At 34.4% G+C, this 21,674-nt stretch overlaps 1 protein-coding gene across 2 annotated transcripts in view; it reads right to left on the reverse strand.

Annotated features, from left to right (window-relative positions):
• The window catches only part of KIFAP3 (kinesin associated protein 3), a 139,363-nt gene that overhangs the window by 84,702 nt on the left and 32,987 nt on the right, over nt 1-21,674 (reverse strand). For both annotated transcript variants that reach the window (XM_069478326.1, XM_069478324.1), the window contains 3 exons: nt 20,142-20,240; nt 12,869-13,047; nt 4,902-5,064 (listed from right to left, as the gene is read on the reverse strand). In XM_069478326.1, coding sequence (XP_069334427.1) covers nt 4,902-5,064; nt 12,869-13,047; nt 20,142-20,240 — 441 coding nt within the window. The remainder of the gene's footprint in view (nt 1-4,901; nt 5,065-12,868; nt 13,048-20,141; nt 20,241-21,674) is intronic.

Below are 21,674 nucleotides of genomic sequence, written 5' to 3' on the forward strand. Positions count from 1 at the left end.
TTGTTATAGCAACCTGAAGAGCTTAAGATACCTTCCTCTGAAATGATTAAACACCCTTAATATACAAACCTTAGAACACTTACTTATCAAAAAAGACCCATTTCTAGGTATCTATCTTTCTGTATTCTATGTATTTTGACAGTAATGTCACATATTTATAATTTCCTAACATTTACTGCATTATCTCATTTAACTCTTCCTTATTAATATGTACCATTATCTACATACTGAGATATAGTCTCAGTAACTGCACAATATTACACAGCTGGTATCTGATGAAGCCAATATTCAGAGTAATGTAGTCTGACTCCATAACCCTTGCTTTAATTAATGTGCTATATGCTACCATATTTGCTAGATGGACTGTGTATGGTAGGATTTGCTATGTCTCAGGATATACTATTTAAGAAATTCTAGTAATCCTGGAAAATCAAAAATAACTTTCAGGATCATTTGGCAGCTTGTTCACCATGTTCCAGTTTTACTCCTTCTAGGTATCTGCCCACTCCCTTGAAGTTAGGCATGCTCTTGCTTTTGTCAACAGAATGTAAACAAAAATGCTATTTGCTCATAGCCTTTAAGAGCGGAAGCCTTTAAGAGGCTTATAATTCTCCATATTTTCTGTTCTGCATTTCCTAGTGCCATGGTGACCTAGAGGCTTTATTAGTCTGGGTCCTTGACTGATGCTAACATGGACCAGTACTCCCTAGGCACCCAGAATGGACATATGAGTAAGAAATAAACCTTTGTTGTATTTTAAGCAACTCAGCTCTTAGGGTTGTTTATTAATAATCACAGACTTATCTTCCTAATACATTTAATAGATTTTTTTTTTTTTTGGGAAGTGATATGGAAAAGGACCCTTTTGGGGACACGATAAAATAGAAATGATTGTAAAGTTTATAAAATAGTTATGTTTCAAAAGTTCATATTGAATCAGTTACTTGGAAAATGAAATGGTTTTTCATAGAGACACTTTATAACGGGATTGCAGAAGCTTATTCAACTCATAATTTTAATAAGAGTAGAAAATAGAGCCATTAAAATAATTAACTTAAAAGAATACAAAATAAGTAAATAAATTGGAACTTGTAGATATTATGAACACTTGCAGACATTTTTAAGTATTTCATAGAAGTTGAAAAGCACAGTTCTCTAGTATATTTTAATTTCTCTTCAAAGTATACATTTCCTCTTTTCCTTGACCCTGGAATATCAGTAGATATTCTCTTTTGCTTACTATCTATGATTGCCATTGCTTCCATGACCTAAATAAAATGAAAGGAAAGAACTCAGGAAAGTTACTAAGCAAAACACACGAACATTTGAAAAAAAGAGATTGCCTAGGTTAAAATTCAATGACTTGTGAGCAACAAAAGAGAGAAAAAAAATAGAGTATAATGACATACTGAATCCTTACCTAAAAAGGAATGACCTTAGAGCATACCTATTCATCCTCAGACAGATCAAAAGTTGTCCTGAGTTGATAAATGAATATTGGTTCCCCACATGGCAAAAGAGCTGAGCTGTAACCAACTTTCTTTTTGATGTTAAAGATTATTCAAGTTACAGCACATTTTCTTATATATTTTTTTCAGTTTGTTCTCCAAAAAAATTTTTGCGGATATTTTTATGTGTAATGTCATTTGGCCATTTATCTATTTTATTTACCACAGAAAGATAAGCCAAGAAGTTACTAAGACAGAGCTTAAATGTCTCAACAGAATCATTCTGCTTTCCATCTGTTTTTAAAGATCAGCCAAAAACAGAGATGGAAACTTTTAAGAACAGTCATCTCTAGCCATGTAATGTAAGATTAGAATAATACCAACTTTTTACTCTTCCTAGTATAATAAAATCTGATATACTGAAAGAAAATAATGAATCAACACTGTGAAAGAATAACTCAAAAAGAGGTAAAAAGTGTTCAGTTGTTCTCCTTAATAAAAGCGTCCTCATTTCTCTACTGCATGAAGATTCCAGGATCACCACCACTTCTTAGGAATAGCATAAACTTGCTGTATTTTTATGTAGTTGTTTAAAGGTAAGCATATTTCTCTGATTATTATGTCTCCTTTAGTGGTTTTGTCTTTCAACTTTACTTATTTATTAGACAATTTTTTAACTCTTACTTCTCCTGAGTTCTAGAACCATGTTTCTATGTGCCTACTGAGCATCTTTGTCTAAGATGCCTCTCACATATTTCAAACTAAATCCATTATTGACTCCTTCAAACTACTTCCTTCCCACTTCTCTATTGCTATTGCTGGCACTAACATTCTAACAGTCATTGATTTTATGACATCTTTTTCTCTCTATCATTACCCACATCCAAACAGTAACTATGTTATAGTCATTCTATCTATGAACGTATCTCTTTTCCCCTTTCCTTTTGCCTCACATTTGACATATAAATTTTTTTAGTAATGCCTTAAACTTCATAATACTACTTAAGAGCATATTCATATTCATATTAAATCATGATGATGTTGACAAGAAAAATGATAATAGCTAACATTTATTAAGAAAATACTTACTATGTGTCAAGAACTGTTCTAAGCACTTTGCATGCAATACCTCATTTAATTTTCAAAAGAACTCTAAGTGACATACTATCTCTTCTCTAAATGTAGTATTCTTTACTTCTTGTCTTGGCTACTATAACAGGCTATTGGTCTTATCTTTAGACTCTTGTTCTAGGCCACCAAGTAGAATAATGTCAGATTAATTTCTCTAGAGCAGAGTTCTGGTCATAACCTACCTAGCTCGAAAACCTGCAATGATTCCCAGCATTGGTTATATTAAGTATAAGTTTTTAATAATGTCTTAAACTTCATAATACCACTTAAGAGCATAAACCTATTTTTCCAAACCTCTCATTTCTTCTATGCTCAAGTTTAAATGTCAATTTATTGTTCCTCTTACTGGCCTAGCTCCATCTATGCCTTAGGTAATGTTGTTCACGTTATCCAAAATACTTTCTACAGCCTCAGTTCTTATTCTTTCATAAATATTACCCTGTTAAAATGACAAATTTTTCAATGTCCATTTCAAATGGTACCTTATCTACAAAATACCAATATGAAAACAATCTCTCTTCCGAATCCCAGTGTATCTATAGGCTGAAAAACATTTCTCTGTAGTGCTCAGTACTGTACTTTTCCATAGTAGATAACCAACATTCTACTGAATTAAACTGGACTGCATATATGGAGAAGTATAAATAAAAACAAATAAAGCTACCTAGTTTGTCAACAACGATTAGTATCTACGAGCATGGTATTTATACTCAGAGAAAGATAAGTCAGCAACACTTATAGAATGTCTTCTTCATACTAAATGATGTTTATAAGAAAAATGATACTAATAGCTAACATTCATTAAGAAAATAGTATGTGTCAGGAACTGTTCTAAGCACTTTGCATGCAATACCTCATTTAATCTTCAAAAGAACTCTAAGTGGAATATAGTTATTATCCCCATTTTAGAGATGAGGAAACTGCATCACAAAGAATTTGGGTAACTTGCCCAAGGACACATGGTTAGAAATAAACAGTCACAATTCTAATAAAAGAGCCTAACTCTAGAAATTGAGGTCTAGAGGAGATGAAAGAAGTAATAATTTACATATTGGATATTATATCCCCAAATTAATTACTTTTAACAAATTATGAAATGAGTATCATGTGAGTAATTTCCTAAAAATCTCTTTTAAATCAGCTGTTTCATCATATGTTACAAGGCAAATATTTCATAAAAGTAGGTTACTGGATACTGAACAAACCATACAGACTACAAATTCCTTCATAACAATGACCATAACTTATTCATCTTCATCCACTGAGAATTTGACCTAGTATTTGACACATAATTATGTCAGATTTATAATAAATGGTCACATGAATTAAATTCAAGGCCAATTTTACTTTTATGTTTTCCTTTTTCCTCCTTAAATATCTGCATGCTTTGGTTCTCCAAAAGCAATTTCTGAAATTGCTCCTCAATAGAGTAACTTCTAAAATGTGTAACAACATATTCACAATATTTGAATATATGGAGAAAGCTGTAAAAAAGAATGAAACTGCAATACTGAAACTAAGTAACAAAGAGTTAAAAGATGAGTGAAAATTTGCTTTATGGTTAAGAAAGGCAATAATAGCATTGCAGGTAGAGGAACAAAGCACGTAGGACAGGTAGACAAAAGCTTGTTTAGGGAACTGCAAGTGCTTCAGAATGGCCACAGTGTAAAGCATATGCTGGGGAGTGGTAGGAGTCCATAAAGATAGATCCTGGATAGATTGTAAAGGGTTTTTAATGCTCTGCTAAGAAGGTTAGCATTACCTTGGGAGCACAGAATATTAACTCTTGAGCCTACTCGTGCTATAGATAGATATCTTACTAGTAAGTAAAACAAAATAACTTATTATAAACTGAATCCTCTGATATGATATTTTCGGACTCATGATACACAAAATATTCTTCTTTAATTAATGACAAAAGTTTCCACAAATTTGTTTATTCATAAGTAGTATTTTAAAAGTAGGGCAGAATGTAAGAACTTAAATGGTATCTGCTTTTTAAAAAGATGCTGAGGAGAAAATATTTTTTCCTTATTGCTTCCCTGCTTCCTCACTTTCCAGAGCTTCCTTACTTCCATTATGGGTCAGGTATGGGTAAATGAAATCAAAGAGTTAAACGTTTCTATTCTATTTCATTCTACAGCACCATGGAAATCCTGGCACAGATCATTTTTCATGTATTCTGCTTATTTTTATTATTTAGTTCTCAAAGAACATATATATAATGTTTTTTTCTTCAGGAGGCCTTTCAACACAGAGCTCAGTTTTCCAATGATGTTGGAAATTCCAAGCAACACTGACATTAATTTTTAAAAAGCATACCTAGGAGTGCAGTGAGTTTGGGAAGCAGTCCAACTTGTACCATCTTATTCCTCAGGCCTGTGTCAAAGGATAGGTTTAGTAAAAGTCGGAGGGTGATATTCAGTAGATCTTCATGCTCACAGGGTATCATTTTTACCAGTTTCTCAACAATATCCATTTCCACCTATGTAAAATAATAATACAGATGTGGTGAAGTTCTCTTGCAAAATAAGACAAAACAGAAAAATAATTATTTTCCTTTGTTTTTGCCCTAATATGTATCTATTTTATAAGCAATTATGTGCTAATTTTATATTCCAGTTTCAATCTATAAACTTTCCTGAAATCAAATACATACTTCCACATTATCGCCTCCTTCCTTCATTTAATTGCATCAATCAGAAGACAGATTACTTGGCCCTTGAAACTACTGTGCATTTTTAAACACCACCTATTAAGTACCATGCCCTCTGCTAGATCAAACAAGGTCTAATCTTGACCTTCAAGGATTTCTCAGTCTAAAAATAGAGTAGACAAATGTAACATTATGAAAATACAATGTGAATAAAACTGAAAGTACAAAGTGCTGTGGAAGCAACATGGAGGGAACTACTAATCTACCCGGAAGAACGGAAGACTTCAAATTAGGACCAAAGTCTTAAAAAATGAGTAAGAATTTGTTCTCTGGCAATGTCAACCCAGGTTGAGGAAAAAGCCAATGGTTAAGCATTTACGGAATTGCAGATGCTTTGGTATGATCACAGAATAGAGCATATGTTGGGGATTGGCAGAAGCTTATAAAGACAAATCTTAGAAAAATCATAACGGCTTTTAATGTTGTGTTAAGAAGTTTAACATTATTCTACAAGTAGCAGAGTGTCCTTAATGATAAATCCAGGGAATGACTGTCAGACTAGTTCCTAGGCTAGGAACACCCCTGAAATCTAAATTACCAGACACCAGCCAACGGCCAACCTTGTAAGAAGGCCTATTTAAGAATGGCAGTCTCAGGACCCTTTTCTATACAGTCAATATGCAGATGTAGGAGCCATTAACTAAAACTGGTAAATGGATAAAAAGGTCTAGGACATTACGACATGGAGGGCAAAAAATTATTTTAATTTTTGTTATGTTTGAAGGGATATTTAGTGGATATTGGGAAAGTACATAAGACTCAGGAGAGAAACAGAGACCATATAACCTGTAAAGCCTAAAATATTGACTATGTGGCCCTTTAAAGAAAAAGTTTGCTGACCTTTGCTCTAGAATACTATGAAATCGCATCAAGAAAGCTTGTTTTAGAGTGCTGCATTCTGATTTTTTTATTTTTTTTTTTTTAACTGAGACAGGGTCTTATTTTGTCACCTGTGCTAGAGTACAGTGGCACGATCATAGCTCACTGCAACCTTCAACTCCTGGGCTCAAGCAATCCTCCTGCCTCGGTCTCCCAAGTAGCAGGGACAACAAGTGTGTACCACCACACCAGGCTAATTTTTCTTATTTTTTGTAGAGATGGAGTCTTGCTATGTTGCTCAGGCTGCTCTCAAACTCCTGGCCTTAAGTGATCCTCCTGCCTCAGCCTCTCAAAGTGCTAGAAGTACAGGCATAAGCCAATGCACCCAGCCCTGATTTTTTGAGGTAGTCATCAGAAAAATTTGGTTATAAAAACATCTCATGTGTTTCTAGTTACTAAGCAATGGCAAAAAAGGAGAGAAATTCTAAATAAGTTCATATTTTTGATCATTACCAAAGGATTTACGAATAATCTCACTCTACTTTTTCTTTCACTGGAAATTTAAAACATTTATTTATGCTGTCCTTTTCATATCTTTATTGCAATCTTTAACTGACCTCATAAAATCACATTAAGCCCTTGATATATTTTTTTCCTTTCATTCCATGCCAAGGAATGAATATAATTTTTTTTAAAATGCTAAACTGACAAACCAATACCTGATTTTTCCTTCAGATTTCTATCTATACTTGATAGCTACAAAGCAGCCACACCCTAGATCTCTTCATTATAGAGTACAATTCCATCTCCAAAGACTTCCAAAAATGAAACATGAAACCAAAAGCTGATTCTTACAATGTATCAATGCAATTCATAAAACACTAATGTAGAAAAAATAACCAATATAAGAAATAAAACAGAAAAAAATCACTTCAGACCTTCAGACATTTTAAAGAGATTAAAAAGGAAACAGTATCACAAATTTAATGCCCATATATTTGGCAATATAGATGAAGTGTATAAATTCATTGAAAGACATAAACTACAAAGCTACCACTCAAGAAGAAATAAGCGGAATAGTCCTACATCTATTAAAGACATTCATAGAAAGAAAATTCCAGGCATAAATGACATTTTAATGGTGAATTCTATTAAACATTTAAGTAGAAATAATACCAATTCTACACAAACCCTTCCAGAAAAATTAAAGAGGGAATGCTTCCCAACTCATTCTATGAGGACATAGTTACTCTAATAATAAAACTAGACCACGATATTAGAAGAAAACTATAAACCAATAAAGCCTCACAAACACCCTCACCAATAATTAACTAATAAAATCTAGATATTTAATATATGTTTAAAAGAGCAATACATCATGACCAAGTGGTATTTATCTCCTGAATTCAAGAGTGGTTGGTTCAACATTCAAAAGTCAATCAGTGTAATTCACTATATCACAACAGTTTAACACACTGACTGCCACACTAGAAAAAAAATTTTTTTTCCTGGGCCATGGTGTTTTATTACAAAAATAGAATAAAAACTTCGAAAACAAAACGATCCTTTCTAATTTAATGAAAAATTTGTTATTGACTTCCATTCATTTATTCCATGTTTTTAGAATTAAATTGCCAATATTAATTGTAACAATAAGAACATCAACAAGTAAGATTTTCACAAACCAACTGCAGGGTTTTGCCCAGGTTTTGCTTCATGAGACTCTAGGATCAAAACCAGCATGAGTTACAACTCATATGGCAGTTACTGTGCTAAAGAAGAAAAACCCATATTATCATCTCAGTAATAGACGAATAAAAGGCTTTGACAAAATCCAACATTCGTTCATGATAAAAGTCCAGCAAATTAGAAACATAAGAACTTCCTTAAACTGATAGAGGGTATCTACAAAACCTATAACTAATTTCATACTTAATAGTGAAAAACATTGTTTTCCTCCTCAGATCAATAACAAGGTCAGGGAATGTCCACTTATACCATTCCTTTTCAACATCATAGTAGAGGGCCTACCCAGTACAATAAGGGGAGGAAAAAAATGAAAAGCTCATAGATTAGAAAGAAAGAAATAAAACTTTCTATTGGTAGATAACATCATTGTCACTTAGAAAATCCCTAAGAATCTATAAAAGAGACACTATAAAAAATCAATGTATTTCCATAAACTGTCAATCCAAAATAGAGAACTAATATTTTTTTAAAATATCATTTATAATGGTAACACATTTAGGTATAAATTTAAAGGATATGTGTAAAATATATATGCTAAAAACTACAAAATGATGGAATAAATCAAGTAATACCTAAATAAATGGAGAGCTACACCACGTTCATGGGTTAGAAAATTCAATATGGTTAAATATTAATATATTGATTCCCCCCAATAGATTCAATACAATCCCAATCAGGATTCCAAAAATTTTAAAAGATAAAAAGTAGTTGATTCTAACATGCAAATCAAAAGGTAAAGAATACAGAATTGTCAGAGTAATTCTGAAAAAGAATAATAAAATTAGAGGCATCATACTGCCTGATTTCAAGACTTACTATGAAGTTAAAGTAATCAAGAGGAAGAAAGAGGTACTGATGAAAAAGCACAGACACATAGACTAATGGAATAGAAAACAGAGTGCATACTCACAATAGCCAAGATTTGGAATCAACCTAAGTGTCCATTGATGAATGAAAGGATAAAGAAATTTGGTATATATACACAATGGAATATTACATGGCCACAAAGAAAATGAAATCCTGCTATTTGCAACAACATGGGTGGAACTGGAGAATATTACGTTAAGTGAAATAAGCCAAGGACAGAAAGACAAATCCTTCATGTTCTCACTCAGATGTAGGAGCTAAATATTAAAAATAACTGATTTCATGGAGACAGAGTAGAATGATGGTTACCAGAGCCTGGGAAGGATAGTGGGGAGGGAGGGATAAAGTAGGGATGGTTAATGGTTAGAAAAATAGAGTTAGATAGTTAAGATAGAACGAACAATATTTGATAGCATGGCAAAGTGACTATAATCAACAAAAAGTTAGGGTATACTTTAAAATAACTCAAAGAGTAGAATTGGAATGTTACTAACACAAAGAAACATTAAATGCCTGAGGTGATGGATATCCCAATTACCCTGATTTGATTAACTGACATTGTATGCCTGTGTCCTATTAAGATATGTAACTATTATGTACCTATAACAATTTAAAAAAAAGTCTGCATAGGGAAAAAAAAGAAATGAGAAATGAATAATTTTGACTCACATTGCTACTGGGAAGGGCAGAGCTGACATAGGCACCTAGGAATAGTGATAAATAAAATTTATTTGACATCTACAAAAAAAAAAAGAGTCCAAAAATAGAAGCACACATATATGGCCAACTGATTTTCAACAAAGGTGCAAAGGCAATTTCAATAAGGTGCAAAAGCAATTCAATGGAGAAAAGAGTCTTTCAACAAACGGTTCTGGAACAATTGGATATCCATATTCAAAAACATGAATCTTGGTCCATACCTTGCACCATATACAAAATTAGTTCAAAATGGATGACAGATCATGGATTAAACAACAAAAATCCCTATAACATTTCCTGAAGAAAATACAGGAAGCAGTCTTCGTGAATTTGAGTTAGACAAAGATTTCTTAAATAAGACACCAAAAAAAAAAAGTCCATCAAAATGTTATTTTATATGCTAGACTTCATCAAAACTAAAAACTTATGCTTTTCATAGGAAAATGAAAAGACAAGCCACAGGAAAGGAGAAAATACCTGCAAAACATATAACTATAAAAGACTTGTATCCAAAATACAGAAAAACTCTCAAAAGTTAGTACTAAGAAGCCAGGCTCGGTGGCTATAATCCTAGCACTCTGGGAGGCTGAGAAGGGAGGATCACTAGAGGTCAGGAGGTCGAGACCAGCATGAAATAGAGCGAGACCCTGTTGCTACTAAAAATAGAAAAAATTAGCTGGGTGTGGTGGTGCGTGCCTGCAGTCTCAGCTACTCAGGAGGCTGAGGTAGGAGGATTGTTTGAGCCCAGGAGTTTGAGGTTGCTGTGGGCTAGGCTGATGCCACAGTACTCTAGCCATGGCAACAGAGTGAGACTGTCTCAAAAAAAAAAGTTAATAGTAAGAAAATAAGCAAACTAAGGAACATAAATCCTCTCTGTTCCTCTTAAAATTGTATATTAATATAATTTATTCCATTTTGTTACATTAATCATATTATGTTATGATAATATAATTATGTTATGTTAATATTATATAAGAAATATGGTGATTCAATTTAAACTGCTAATTAAAAAAATTTTTTTAAGTAAACTACATTTCCTTTAAAACATACATCTAAAGAGCAAGGTCAATATTAGTTCACATCAACAGTAAAATGAACACTTTATTTAAATAAATAATACAACTTCACAAATAGATCAGTCACCTCCCCACCTTTTTCATAAATAAAATTGCCACAGGCTTCAGCTGTTACTAATTATATTAGGTAATATTTCTTCTTTTGAAAAAGCAATAGTATACATATACACTGGCTGTAACAGCAAAACTTAATAATAAAGTAACTTGGAGAGTTTATTAATTTGTATTTCCATTGCATAAAATGGAATGTGAAATATGTGCCATTAGTCAGTCAGATGGTTAAACACTAGACTAGTATTTATGTAACACAGCCTTCTAGCCATGTCTTTTAGGTTGATAGAAACCCAATCCCAAGAGCTAAATTTAGTCATTGTCTCAACATGCAACACTCTCTCAATTCTATTTCTATAAAATGAATTTATAGTTAATTAGTATTTTTATTAAACATTCTATGTAAAGTGACAGTTTACTAACAACCTATCAGCAAATTGATTTCAGCCTTTAAGTGTACTGTTTTCAGTGTTTCTGAAAGCCAACATTTAAAAATTGATTAGCGTTAATTTTACTAAAAATGTCTTAAAAAATGATATAAAAATAAAGACCTGAAAATTTTTTGCCCAGGAAGCAAAGAAAAAGTATGAAGTTGTATACCTACAGATCTGTTTCCTTAAGCATATTAATATCTCTGATTCTCTTCTACTTCATCTGCAAAATTAGAAGGCCAGATTCATTGAATCTAGCCATGGATGTAAGGTCCAGTCAAGTTCTAAAAATCCTGATTCTACACAAAAACACCCTTAAATAAAATGTATTTCTTCCAAAATAAAAGATAAAATGCATACCATCTATAGTAAAAACCTGGCTTATAAAATACTTCTCATGACCTCGGAATAAGAATTAATTTTTCTGAGTCTCAGTTTTTCTTCCTCAATAAAAAATGAGATTTGATGAGATAATTTTTATTATGTACTCCAACTCTGTGATCTTACCAGAAAATAATTTTAATAATATTCTTAAGATCTTTTTGATAAAAAGAATATGTAAGAATATTACTTAAGTACAAATCTAATTCATACATAGTAGACACATACTAATGCAAATCGATTTGAATTGTGAGAACCTACTAAAGGTGAACTTAATCTAAACACATTGGTGGAAGAACATACATAAACTTATAGCAAGGAGAAGCAAGCAATTATTTATCCACACCTTAACTACTCAGGAGTATATATGTTACCATGTCATCATATTCTTCTTACATATAAAATCAGTGAACACAAAAATATGTTTTTGATTAATCTTTCTTAAGGACATTTGATCTCAAAATACTATCAGGCATATAGTGAATATCAATAATTATTAATATATACTAATGATAAAAATAACAGATACTAAATATACCAGGGTAAAATAGAATTTCATACATCCAGTAGATAAATTTCATATAGTCATATAATTAGAATTCAAGGCACTTATTAAATCTGATAAATTAGTCTGAGGTTTTCAAAGAGCATGCCATGTCATTCTCTATAGCATAAGCTACTTCCTAGTTCATCTGATGTAAATAGAATAAAAGGGTAGGCAGAAATACTATATATTTAGACTAACTAAAGGAGAAATTACTTATACCAATAATACACAGTTACATAATGACATACAATTGTAAAAATGATCCTCAATGGAGTTAAAGCCAATGATCCAATAATTTCATTTCTAGGAATCTACTCCAAGAAAATCATTAGAAATATAGACAAAGATGTATGTACAAATATGTACACTGAAATGTTATTTATAATAGCAAAAATTATAAACAACCCAAGTTTCTGAAAACAAGGTATGGTTAATGTATGATCTATTTAATACACTATTGTACACAACAAAGACTTTTTAATGACATGGTAAAAAGCAGTTAAGAATTTTTATTCTGTCTTTATATATGTCTGTATTATGTGCATTCTACATGGGGAGAAATAATATTAATATATGCTCAACTTATATTTCTCAAAGACTACTATATCAACACAATAAAAGATGACAAATAGTAAGGAACTTAATGGAATAACTTAAACAAGAAATTAAGAGGCTATGAATAAACAATGGCACTAGAAATGTAAAAGAAGAGATAGTTTCAAGAGATATTTAGGAAGCAGAATCAACAGGTTGTGGCTACCAATTGGGACAGTAAATAATAAAGACGAGATTGGGCTAAATTATCATTCCACAAACTAAAATCAGAAATGCAGGAGGCAAAATAGTTTAGGAGAAAATAATACATCAGATAATAGTTATTTACTTTTTATCAAAATATTCTAACTTGAAAATGACTAACATGAACTGTTTCAAGAAAAAGCTTTGTAAGTTACCATATCATTTTTATTCTCCATAAAAATGCTGAGTTTCTTCAAGAATGACACAACTAGAATAAGCAGCTCAAAATTATCCCGATCAAGAGCCTTCACCAACATGTGAACTATATTCTTGTTCCTCATTTTTAGTTCTGTACGAGTATCCTCAGCAAGATTCAGAAGCAAATAAAGAGCAACTAGAAAAGTAAAATAGATGAATTAAATGATTAGTATATTGAATCAACAATTTAAAAAATCATTTCTACTCACCAAGGTAACAGATCTAGTTCCAAAAAGATAATATATTTTTTGAAAATTTAACTGACTAGTAACTGGTTCATCAGAAAACATTGAGTGTTACTGTGTGGGGTATTATATATTATCTAAAGCAACACATATAATATATATAAAATAATATTCTTATAATGCTGAGAAGGACACAATAACCAAAATAAGAAAATGATTCCTACCCTCTTGCAGGTTAAAGCTTAATAGAAATCAAATGGCAATTAAAGGTAGATAAGTCAGCAAATAATAAAACAAGCAAACAGGCAACAATAGTTTTTATACATACAGAAAATAAGGAAATGTATTATAAAACTTCAAAAACTAAAGGCTTTTGTGTTAAAAAGAGCTATAATCCAAAACATATATTAGAGCTACAGTTAAATTTGAGGATACTAAAATCTATTTTTCAAATTCAAACTGATTTTCTGTTAGTCACTATAAGAAAAGACAATATGAAATTCAGTAATACAACTGTTATACTAGATAGAGTTGAGGTCACTGTTTACTAGTTCTAAGGAAGATTTCTTTTAGATCCCTGTAATAAAAATGCTTAGGTTCTCAAAGGAAACTTATGTGATTATTCCCTTTTGACAGTGAAAGTTATAGAAAAGATAATGTTTTCCATTTTGCTTTGATTGACAGGAAACTTCAGAGTTAGATTTAAAAGGTTCATTTAAGAATTATATATGCTATTATGGTCAACATAGCCTTTTTGCTCTCCTATGGCCTATTTTAGTATTTCACTTCATATATTCTTGTAAACTATTTCTAAACCTTTATGAAAAGAAGAAATACATGCATATATATATATATATATATACACACACACATACAGAAGTAGCTAAATATTGAATTTATTTATTTAAGAAGTATTTAAGATAGAAAGGCAAATCCACTTATTAAATACATATTGTATGCTAGACCTGTTGATGTATAAATGGAAATGTTTTAATTCTAAAACAATTTTATGGGGAAAGAAGTATTGCACAGATTTTACAGATGAGGAACCTCAGATTCAAAGAAATTAAATAACTTGCCCAAACCACACAGCTAGAAAGCGGTAGAACTAAATTAAAATTCCAGTCCATCAGAACCCACAGCTTACAAATTTACACTATTGCATTATGATAACTTTCCATGTAAGACACTGTTAAAAGGTTTGAAAGTTGTATTGAAAAAGCAAGTAGACTTCTGTTTGCAGCTAAGATGGATGCAGTGAGTTGAATAGTATCCTTCCAAAATTTATGCACATCCAGAACCTCAGACCATGACCTTATTTGGAAATAGAGCCTTTGCAGATATAATTAGTGTAGTTACTGTGAGGTAATAATGAGTTAGGGTAGATCTTGAGTCCAGTGATTGGTGCCCTAATAAGAAGAGGAGAGGATAAAGCAGAGACAGATACAGTGGGAAGAAGGCCATCTGAAGACTGAGGAAGACACTGGAATGACGTTGCTCCAAGCCAAGAAGCACCAAGGATTGCTGGGAGCCACTAAAAACTAGGAAGAGACAAGAAAGGATTCTTCTCTAGAACCTTCAGAGAGAACATGGCCCTGATGACACTTTAAATCTGGCCTTCTAGCCTCCAGAAATGTGAGAAAATAAATTTCTGTTATTTTAAGCCACCCACTTTGTGGTAATGTGTTACAGCAGGCCTAGGAAATTCACATAACAGAGTAACAGGGACTGGACTCTCATCTGAAACAACAAAACAGACTAAAATACATAAAACAAAGGTTTTCACAACATTGGACATCAGAGAATGAAGGATAGTGATCCCTGAGAGATAAACAATAAATGATATGGCCCTATGATTTCCCCAGAATAGTGCCTTGAGAGAGTTTCCAGGTCCCTCAAGGGAAGCAGAAGCCAAGCAGAACATGACAGAATCCTTGAGTTAAAGAGATGGAGCCTAGAGTCCAGGGAAGCCAAGAGTTCACAGAAAGGAGTACTGGGGACGAGGGAGCTGCAGAGAAAACTCTGGAGTTTAACAGAGGTCTCCCTTGAATGTAGAGTCGAGTCTGATTGGCCCACGAATGCTAGCAATCTAACTGAAGGTTGGGACAGAATAAAACGAGAGGAATAGAAGAAAAAGTACATGATACTCACACAAGGGTAGAAATAATGCCTGTTTCTACCAACCATACTGGAAACTTCATAACTCATGGGGCAAAAAGGTCTTGCCTCAGCAGTGGGAAATAATTAGTTTTAGACTAAATGCTGCTTCTGTGAAGACTAACAAATTATGAGAGCAAGATCCAAAGGGATCAAACTGTTTCCAAGTCATTTAGCTATGTCCTAAAACAAAGCTCAAGAATATTTATAGGAATAAAAAAAATCCACATGCAAGAATATAGATTTCACAGTCTTGAAGTCAAGCAATGATTATCAGTCATTCAAAGAAGCAGGGAAATACAACACATAAGAAGGAGAAAAATTAACCCACTAAAACTGTCCTGGAACTAACCCAGAAGTTAGAGTTATCAGATAGGAACACTGAAAGTTATATAACTGTATTACAGATCTAAAAGTTAAGTAGAGACATGGGAGATAGAAAAAAATATTCAAACATATGAATGTTGTATATTGAAAAAATAGGCAATAAACAATATAACGCTTGAGACTGTATACTAGATGGAATTAACAGCAGTTTAGAGATGGTAGAAGATTAGTGAAATTGAAGACATAATTATAAAAACTATCCAAAATTAAACACACATGGAAAAAAGAATGGTAAAAATATAAAAAGTATTAGAGAACTGTGGAACAACTTCAGCTGCCCTAATGTACATGTAACTGGAGTCCCTGAAGAAATGATAACAGAAAAAAATTGCAAATTTAATGAAAACTATAAACCAAGTTCTTAAGCTCACTAAACTCCAAGGACAAGAAATTTTAAAAAAATTACACCAATGCACATCATAATTAAATTGTTCAAAACAAATGATAAAGAAACAATCTTAAAAGCAGCCAGAGAAAAATAAACTTACATATAGACAAAGATAAGGAGACTTCTTACCAAAAACAATGCAAGCAAGGCAACAGTGGAGAAATATCTTTATAACATAAAAAGAAAAAAAGCTGTCAATCTAGAATTCTAAACCTAGTGAGAATACTTACAAAAACAGAAAAAAAGAAAGACTCTGTAGGACATACAAAAGATAAAACAATTGATCAGAGGTAAATCCGTCCTATAAGAAATATTAAAGGAAATCCCTTAGAAGAAAATGATACCAGAGAGAAATATGGATCTATACAAAGGAATAAGATCAGTGGAATAATAATTATACATGGAAGTATGTAAGATTATTTTCTTATTATTAAAATATCTGTAAAATAAAATTGACTATTTATACAAAAACAATACATGGTAGGGTTTATAACATATGTATAATAAATGTTAATAATTGCACTGAGGTGGGGGAGGGGAGAAATGGTTCTAACACTAAACATGAAATGGTACAATATCATTTGACAGGACTCAGATGATAAGTTAAAGATGTATACTTGAAGGTACCCAACTTATGATTAAAGGTGCATAATATAAACTTTAATGCAATCAATAAAATAATGAGTTATGGCTAAGCCAACAATGGAGATAAAATAGAATTTTTTAAATCCCCAATTTTTTCAAGATGGCTGACCAGACACATCTGACACTAGTTCTTGGAAAGAACTGAAGTTACAGATGAATGATCAATGGCCCAAGTGGAATACTGAAGGAAGAGTGCCAGAACCTATTGGAGAACCTACAGGAAGAAGCTGGGGTAGAGAAAAACAAGGAAGCAAGAGTTTGGCTGAGATCCATGCCCAAGGAATTTGGGGTCCCGTGGAAAGGGTGGGGAGGATTTTTGTTTACTCCCCTTACCCCTGTGGCAGACTGCTGGGTTTCAAACTGTCAGAGAGCCCCTCGGCACTAGTGAGCCCCAAAACTGCTGCAGGTGATTTGGGAACTTCTTGAGGGCAGACCACTAGGCTGCCAGCTCACGCAGGGTTGCTAGATCTCCCTCCTGTAACTGAGCTGTGGTGGCAGGCGCCATATCGGTTGTTCACTTGCTGTGGGCCTCTGTCCTGCCCAGGGAACCCTTTTGTCACCACATCACTGATCTCCCACAAACATTCCCCAACACCTGCTCAGACTGCAACAACCACCAAAGGCCAGCACAAGGCATGACTTAGGGGAGTGGTGAGATTTTTGGAGTTCAAACCCTCAGCGCAGGCTGCCCCCAGGGGAAGGGAGAATGTAGTATGCCAAAGCACCCTTGGGAACAAAGGAAACCAGAATATGCACTCTCCTCAACCCAAGAGTTCACTGACTGTGAAATGAAGGTATCTGCACCCATAACAGCAGAGGTGCAGGTGTGGTGCTGGGCTGTGTAGGGGAGGAGAGTGGTTCTACCCCAGCATCTAGGCAGTACTGGTACCTCGGGATGGATGGGGAAACAGGGACTTCTCCTCTCTCCAGATGCAGCCGTGGCTGTTCCTGTGTTCCTGTGGGTGGTTGGCATTAAGTGCAACGTGGAAAAGCCATTCCAGGGCTTTTAGGGGTAGCAGCACCTCCACTGACAGTGTGCCCATTCACCATGCTAGGGCTTGCACAGGGGGTGGGGGCCAACTACCTCCCTACGAGGAGTGGCAGCATTCCTGCAGCTGTCTTGTACAGGGAATATCAACCCTTGTATCTCTGTATCATTGGATCCTCCACAAACATTCCCCAGCACCTGCTTGGACTGTGGCAACCACAAAAGACTGGCAAGACCCAGGGGAGCTGCAGGATTCCTGGAGTTCTGACCCTCAGGGCAGACTTCCCCAACAGGAAGGGAGAGTGCAGAGCACTATAGCACCCCTTGGAAAACAGGAGGCCAGAGCACATGCTCTGTTCCACCAAGAGAGCTCACCACTTGTGAGCTGAGAGTGACTGCACCCCTCCCAATAGAGATGCAGGAGTGGTGCTGGGCTCTCTAAGGGAGGAGAGTGGTTCTGCTCCAGTGGCCAGGTGGCACCAGTCCCCAGAAATCAACATGGAGATGGGAACTTCTCCCTTCTCACCCACTGAGGCAGACACAGTTGTGGCTGTTCCCATGGGGGACTGGCACGAGTACACAAAGGGACAGCCATTCAAAGGCTTTTAGAGGCAACTGCACCCCTGCTGATAGTACACCCCCCACAGCCGGGCTTACACAAAGGGCCAAGCCCATCCTCCTCTCTACAGTGGAGTTTGGGCAGTTGCAAAGCTGTCTGTTTTGGGCTGAAGGAACAGATTCCACCCTGAGGCCATTTTGGTGGAGAGCTACAATGCAGCCTGAAGGTAAATGACAGCACCTATTTGAACTAAATGCCACGAACTCCAGGACACGGGTGTGATAGTAAGGTGGATGGCATTCCTGCCAACCCAGGATGTGGAGCTGGTGCGGCTTCCTCCTCCCACCCCAGCAGAGACCAAGGCACATTTTAGCATGAGCTTCCCTCACTACCCGCATCAGGGATGGTGTTTCACCTCATCACTGGTGTGTCTAGCTCTGCCCAATTTCATCCCTCCTCCAGGGCTGAGCAGGGAACTCAGAGACTTGAGCATTCCACAGACCACTCCACTGCCTGTGACAAATGAAAGGCCATCCCAGTAAACAAAGATCAAGCACATGCCCAGCAGCCTCTGGGCCAGCTGGTACTTACACATAAGGGCCACCTACCGGCCTAGGGGTTGAACTGCACAGCCCAATACATTAATAAAACCTGCTGATAGAAGGGCACAGTGATGAGAACAAAATAAGCTTCGTGAGACCTAGTCCCACAGAAGGTAGTGAGTCTGGTCATACACCTAGTACATTGCTAGCACAATCAGCATCTGAGAAAGCCACCACACAAAGGCTATCTATAACCCAGGAGCTCATACAGAGTCTTGGTCCCCTCAAAGCATCCAAATCAAAGGCAAACAACCAAACACAATATATATTACAGTCACACCCTCAAGGGGGGCAAATAATAAAAAATTTAAGAAATCTCCTCAAACAAAAGTAAATTCAAAAATATAAAGTAACAGCTTCTCCAGATGAGAAGGAACCAGTATAAAAACTCTGGCAGAGAAAACAATGTTCAGTACCCCCATAAGATCACACTAGCTCTCTAGCAATGGATCCTAAACAAAATGAAAATTCTGAACTGACAGAAAAAGAATTCAAAATATGTATTGTAAGGAAGCTCAATGAGATCCAAGAGAAAGTTGAAAACCAACACAAAGAAAATTAGCAAAACAATTCAGGATATGAATGAAAAATTTACTACAGAAATAGATTTTTTTTTTTTTAAACCCAAACAGAATTTCTGGAAATGAAACATTCCCTGAATTACAAGATACAGTTGAAAGTTTTAATGACAGAATAGATCAAGACGAAAAAAGAATTTCAAAGCTTGAAGACAGGTCTTTCGAATTAACCCAAACAAAAATAAAGAAAAAAGAATTAAAAAATGAACACAGTCTTAGAGAAATGGGATAATGTAAAGTGTCCAAACCTATAAGTCATAGATATTCCTAAGGGAGAAGAACAAAAAGTAGAAAGCATGGAACACATTTGTAGAAATAATCGAGAAAAACTTCCCTCGTCTTGCAAGAGATTTAGACAACTAGATACAAGAGGATGTACATAAGGGAGATACATTGCAAAATGGACTTCAACAAGGTATATAGTCATCAGAGTATCTAAAGTCAACCTGAAGGAAAAAATTCTCAAATTAGCAAGAGAAAAGCATCTAATCAGGCTAACAGTGGACTTCTCATCGGAAACCTTATAAGCCAGGAAAGACTGAGGTTCTAAATGGGGAAAGATAGTAGAATAAAATTTAAAACATCATTACCCATGTTAAAAACAGAAGAACTTGTGACTTATTAAAATTTATAGAATTTTCAGTTATTCTGGTATTAGCTTTACTGGTATGACAAAAAAGGGGAACAAAACAAATGTACTTAAATACTCAGTTGGTTTTCTCATTGCTCAGGAATTCATACCTCGTAATAGCTGTTCCTGTTTTACCACAAGCCCCTGGTATTTTTTAAAGGCTTTTTCATAATCCTTTCTCAAGGTTTGGTTTTCAGGGTCTTCATCAAGTAAACAACTTAAGTTAAGGATCATACATACTCATTGAAGCAAAAAAAAAAACCCCTACTGAAAAATACTATGACCAGCACTATTAAATTTTATATGCAACTGTATCTAGTTGTTTTCCCTAACCAATAGTTTAACTAAAATGTTCTCTGCACAGTAGTTGTGCCATAACAGGACTTCTTAGCAAGTGTTCATGGATTCCCTCAGAGTGCTTTGGGTAAGCAAATGTTTGAACCTCACCAAATACTTGAATTACGAGAAATTATATGCAAATATTTTATGTAGGTACACAAGTCTATAACTTTCAACAGATTATCAAGTAGGTACATAAACCAAAAAGATTAATGCCTTAGAGAGTGATTTAGTTACCGAGAATACTGGATTCCACTTTAGATAGATACCCAGAATATTCAAAGGATGCAGATTAGATCTAAACTTTTGTAGTACCCCCTTCAGACTAGAGATGCCGAGAGAAAAATATCTCAAAGTTAAACAAATTTTAAAAATCACATCTTTTCGTCCAAAACAGTCCCTTGGACATCTGTAGAAATAACCAGTTACTTCAGTTTGACTTCAGGATCTCCAAGAACATGAGTCAATAATTGACCCCAGAATAGGAATCAAAGCAGTTGCCCTTGTTGAATGCTATTTAAAAATCCAAACACAAAGACACTTATAACATAATAAAATAGTATTATTTCAGGAGAAATAGCCAGAATTCTGATGTCATTTTTATATCCATTGATTCTAAGACACACACTTTACGCACAATCCAAAATTGGGATATGTCTTATAATCCATGATATGTCATAGTTTAATTGGAAGCATATTTTCCTCTCTTAGTGTTTCATAAACAATAGTGAATCTTACAATCAGTGGTGTCTGATATAGAAATACAGTATGTCCTAAAATATCAGTTCTTGTCACAAATCACAAAGTGTAATGTAATGATTACTAAAAAGTCCCATTAGTGGTTCCCTCCATACCTCTTCAGTTTAAATGAATTTAGGGTACATTGAACCATTCAGGAGTCTTAGGACTACAGACCTAATGTAAAGTCTCCAGGATTATTGAGTCATCCACATAGTTGAGTCACTACCAATCTAGGTGCCAGAAGCTTGTCGCACACATAGAAAATTTCTAAAGCTGGAAAGATCCTAATTAAGAAAATTCAAAGCTTGTGTGTGGGTGTCCATTTTATGGTGTCTAGAGATTCTGTACAGAATACCCAGGACTAACTTATATGTCACAACATAGATAAAATTCAAGCCTCTGTGTCTCTGGAGGCCAAAATTAATATAAGAATAGGGTCCACTTTTTCCACAAAGGGTAGTTAAAAAACATGATATTCTGCACAACAGGAATAATGTTTTCACTTTTTAAGAGACATCAATAAACACTGTGTTCAAAGGAAAGTTACCAGCATGGCTTATTAA

The sequence above is a fragment of the Eulemur rufifrons genome, chromosome 8, assembly GCF_041146395.1.
Source record: "Eulemur rufifrons isolate Redbay chromosome 8, OSU_ERuf_1, whole genome shotgun sequence".
Classification (NCBI taxonomy): domain Eukaryota; kingdom Metazoa; phylum Chordata; class Mammalia; order Primates; family Lemuridae; genus Eulemur; species Eulemur rufifrons.